The sequence below is a fragment of the Belonocnema kinseyi genome, chromosome 4 (assembly GCF_010883055.1).
Source record: "Belonocnema kinseyi isolate 2016_QV_RU_SX_M_011 chromosome 4, B_treatae_v1, whole genome shotgun sequence".
Lineage (NCBI taxonomy): Eukaryota > Metazoa > Arthropoda > Insecta > Hymenoptera > Cynipidae > Belonocnema > Belonocnema kinseyi.
This window is the reverse complement of record NC_046660.1, coordinates 102,764,518-102,769,523: the sequence shown is the minus strand read 5'-3', so window position 1 is coordinate 102,769,523 and position 5,006 is coordinate 102,764,518. Positions and strand designations below refer to the sequence as shown.

Below are 5,006 nucleotides of genomic sequence, written 5' to 3'. Positions count from 1 at the left end.
TATAGAGCTTCAAGGAGATTATGTTGAAAAATAAAAAAAAATTTACCCAAAAAAAATTGTTTTTATACTTCATTCTAAGGACTTATTGAACTACCCTCGTAGCTCAATATAAGAAAATTTACATTTTTGTGCCACCTTGAAATTAATAACGTTCTCAAACATTTAGTATTATCAAAATATCATCCGATTATCACTATGATATTCAAATTATTTTGAGCAAATAAATTTATGAAGAACAAATGAAAAACAAGTGACTTCTGAAAATGCAAGTAGGCTGTTGTTGCATCGAACTACTCAATTCACGAAGTTGTAAAATGACGTATTAAATACACTTAAAATTGATATGTAATGTAAATATTGACCCAGTCGCGTCTGTTCTTATTTTACAGCCTCGGCCTTACAGTTTCCAATATGAAGTACGTGATCCGCCTAGTGGAAACGACTACAATCAACAGGAGAGCAGCGACGGAAACGTTGTTCGAGGCGAATACAGGGTCTTGCTACCGGATTCGAGAACTCAGGTCGTAAAATACACAGCAGATGATGTAAACGGATACAACGCAGATGTTCAATACGAGGGTCAAGCCCAATTCCCTAGAGGAGGTGTGGGAGGATTCCCAATAGGCGGCGCCAGGGGTGGATATCAAGGAGGATTTGGCGGTGGATCCCAGGGTGGTCAGTATAGAGTCAATTAGTCGATTTATCTCAAAACAATCATTCCCTGGCGTGGAAAATCTCACATTGCTGATAGCACTTGTAAGGATTATCCGGATAAGTATAGGGCACTTGATGTTCATTATTATTTCCAATGTTCAAAAGCTATTGCTCTATACAAGTAAGAGTAATGAAAAAAAGTATGAGAACTAGATATTTTGTTCAAAATATTTTTTAATACAATGAAAGACAATTTTTTTTTAATTTTATATATATCCAGGTCAAGAAATCAACTAACCTTCCGTTGAATAAACCCATGTTAAAAGGATTTCTTCATACTGGAAATTGCACTGTTTTATTTAATTCCAAACAATTCCAGAAGGAACCAAACCTTTTCTAATGTTCTTTGGGTGATTATTAATATTTGATTTTACATTTATTTTGGAAATGTAATTTTCATGAAAAAAGTGATTTTTAGTTTTCGCCTCTCTTTATTTTAATTTATTGTTGTTTAATTGAATCCTCGTAGAAAATCATTAAGGCAAACTTGCGTTCAGTTAGGGAATTTTCTAGACCGTCTAATCTAGACAGTATTTTTTATCTCTACCTATGCGCTGGCTAGCCCCGTAGGACCAACAATTTTTCTAAGTTTAACATGTAAATACTTTTATTTACATTTTCAGAAAGAGCCAGGGTGGTTATAACTATCAATAATATAAAATGAACTCTAAAAAGAACGAATTTTTGTCATCATAATGTAGTCAGTCTTTTCGGACCCTAATCAGGTGCTGGCTGGCCTAACAAGACCAACAATTATTTGAGTTTTGAGTTCAAATATGTTTTTTATTATTTCCAAAAGTATCCAGGGCTTTCAAAAGTATAAAAGTAAAAAGTGCACACAAAAAGCGAACAATTTTTTTCTCATTATCTAAAAAGTCTTCAAAATAATTTATAATATCAACCATCGAAATATATATTCACAAAACTGGTTGACTAGCGCTAGACTATAATTACCAGAATTGTGAATTAAATAACACAGAATAATTTATATCTTTTGTCTAATATGCCGTACAAAAATCACCAAAAGACTTTTAACGCGACCTGTCAACTTATGTAGGCTATCAACACTTTTTTAAATTTCTCACGTTCTAAACCATTGTACTTTTTTTCTCAAGAAACAATATTGAAAATGACTTAGATGATTTTAATCTGATGAATTTTCAATTTACGTTTTCTGTTCCACAAGTTAAAAACATCACTAACGTTTTTAGAAAAAGAAATCTAATCAAATGCCTCCATGTAAACGTCATGGACGAGTTTTGAGAAAAATCTCAATTGTTTTTTATGCAGTAAGAAAAATAAAAAATGGGAATTTTGAATGTTACGGCTTCTTGAAAATCGCTTGAATTTATTTGAAAATACTTGGAGAACATCGAGCAATCATCTGAAACAGATGTTTAATAGCAAATGAAACATGTAAACATTAATTAAATTTGTTATAAATAAATAATTAAATGGAAATTCTTTCGTGGCGATTGACAACGACTTGTAATTTGATTCTGTAATTTTACAAACAAATGTTTGAACAATCACCCATGTCAGGTATTCATGATGGAATAAATTAAGTGATAATTTTTTTTCAATCGCCATAACAGTTTGATGCGGGACTTAATTATTTATCATTTAAAAAAAATCAAATCGGATACAAATTTTCTTCTGAAAATCAATTCATCTATGAACTTTTTTTGCTCCACTGCGTGACGTCTCTCTACAACGCAGATGCAGAAAAAATGATATATATCTTATATTTACGCCCTTTTACGCGTTTTGCAGTAAGACTTGTGCATTTTTGACTTAAATCAAATTTTATTAAATTTTATTAAAATTTATTAAAATTCACAAATAATTTTTTCATCAATGAGTTCTAAATGATTGATTCGTTTATAAACAATGTACGTCTATTTAGAAATATCCAAACTAATAAAAATAATAGCCATCCGCCATCAATAGCCAAGTTTCTGGTTTGGCCAAAATAGTTTTTCCTTTATAGAAGCGATCGAACTAAAATTGAGTTAAAAAGGTTTTTAAGATATAGGTAATTTATTTTAAATTTACTCGTTCTCACGCATTTAATTATAAAGTGCTTAAAATATTTCATTGTTTACAATTTCAAGCTTTAATTAAAAATATGTAATTAACTTTAAACCTGTAGATTTTCAAATTTTATTTTTTCATTTCTGTATACTTTATGAGTACATTAGTTACATTTGTAAAAGTTCCAATTCGAATCAGTATCGGTACAACTGAAGTTTTAATTTAACGAAATTCACAAATTCTCGTGATTAAAATTTAAAAATGATTAGTTTTTAAAACTTAAAGTTTGAAATTACATAATTCTAATTTTCCCGCAATGCACTATGGTACAATTTTAGATTTTAAATTTCTTCGTAAATTGTTTAGTCTCAAACATTTGCAATAAAAAATCTTTTATTTTAAAAAGATTTTCGTTTTGAAACTATTAATTTTTTAAGCATTGCATGTATTCTTTAAAATTTTGAAATGGTTCATTGAGGTTGTGTAAGAATTTTAAATTTAACTCTTGATATATAAGAATTGGTTAAAAATTAAGAAACTTATATATTAACTATTTCAGCTAGTGTATTTATTTTTGAAATAGTTCATCAACTTGAATACATTTTTATTTAACTTGACTTCAATTTATTTAATTCTTGAAATGAAATATTTATATTCCTATTACTCTCAGATATTTAGGTTACAGACGATCAATTAAGTAATTGTTGTTTATTAGGAATGATTTCATTGAGTTAATTGAATTCACTGAAATCAAATGAAATACAATATTCAAAGAGCTTCATAGTGGCGAATACCTATGTATTCCCAAGCTTCTAATTCATTGAGCTAATTTCATCTGCTGCGCAAGTGCTCCTTTCAAAAGCAAATTCCTCTGATGTATAAAAATATTTTTTAAAAAACTATAATATAAGTATCTATGAGCCAGAATTGCGGAACGCACGTATTAAAAAATGTCCCATTATGCAAGTTAATGAATTCCCATTAAATATTAACAGCATTTTGATTTTTTCTTAAATCACATTTAACCAATTTTTTCGTTTTTTGTAAGGAGACAAAAGACAAAAAATTTTTTAAAGAAGTATAGATGATAAGTATAAATCTAAATTCACTGAGAAAAATAATCTTCCAACAAAATGTTGTTTTTACGTTTTGTTGAACCAACACAAAACTTGTGTTTCACGTAGAGCGAAAAAATTATTTTATTTTTAAACCAAACATTTTTGTTAATAGTACAGAACTGAAAAAATTGGATTATCACTTCCTTTCTCCATCCTTCGCACATTTGTTTTTTCTCATCTTAACAGTCTTCCTTCCATTCCCTTGCTCCTCCTTTCTCTTAATCTCTAATCTTTAAATATATTTTTGTTTCTATTTTAATTTGTAATATCTTTTATTCAGTCTTTTAAAGTTTTGCATGATTAAACCCCGGTTTGTTAACTTAAGGAGATGGCCCCAAGCCGACTGCATAGACAAACAGTGATTACTTTTTTTGAGAAGGGTAGAAAGTCACACCTCGACTGGGATCCTGGAGGCTTCGACGTTGTTGCACATATCATACATATAAATGAGATTTCATGCTGTCGACAGGTAGGGGTGGATTTGGAGGACCTGCAGGTGGATTTGGAAGCGGAATCTTTGGAGGTGGTACCAGCAATCAATACCTACCTCCGGACGGTGCATATGGAAAGTAACTTCGGCACGCGATGCATTTTTAAATTTCCAATCTATAGCCCTCATCCTGCGACTATTATCGGAGTCCAGATTACGCTTACGGAATTTACGCTTGTCGCTGCGCTATACGTGTATCTTCCATTTAGCTTGCAATTTAGACTAAGTCAAACCATTGTAAGAAATATACGCTTGTTTGTTTCACTTATCGTGGACAAAGATATCTTTTATTCTATACTTGTATGTATATTTATATATCGAGTAGATAGGGCATACGAAATAAATGCATTAGTTTGGATGAAAAAATGCCTTTTTTTACAAAAACCTTTGAATTTCCTGCAGGTTAAGAAAAATGGTGTCAGTCGTTTAACGTTTTTATTGGTAATAATTTTTTATTGAAAATATCAAATTATAAGGAAGACATTGGTTGTCAAATTCTCACTGGTTTCAGTAGAGCAATCTAATGAAACATTAAATAAATATTAGTAAATAAAGGAATAAATGAGGTGCAGTGTGTTTTTAGAAAACTTTTGTGAAAAATAATCAGGTGAGTATGAAGTAAGAAGTTGATCTTGCCATAATTCACTGTG

The 5,006-nt window shown here is 30.2% G+C and overlaps 1 protein-coding gene across 1 annotated transcript in view; it reads left to right on the top strand.

Annotated features, from left to right (window-relative positions):
• LOC117172075 (pro-resilin-like) overlaps nt 1-4,624 on the top strand; it is a 23,106-nt gene extending 18,482 nt beyond the window's left edge. The window contains exons 3-4 of the mRNA XM_033359830.1: nt 390-675; nt 4,336-4,624. Of these exons, the coding sequence (XP_033215721.1) occupies nt 390-675; nt 4,336-4,439 (390 nt within the window). The 3' untranslated portion in view covers nt 4,440-4,624. The remainder of the gene's footprint in view (nt 1-389; nt 676-4,335) is intronic.
• The last annotated feature ends 382 nt before the right edge of the window (nt 4,625-5,006 follow it).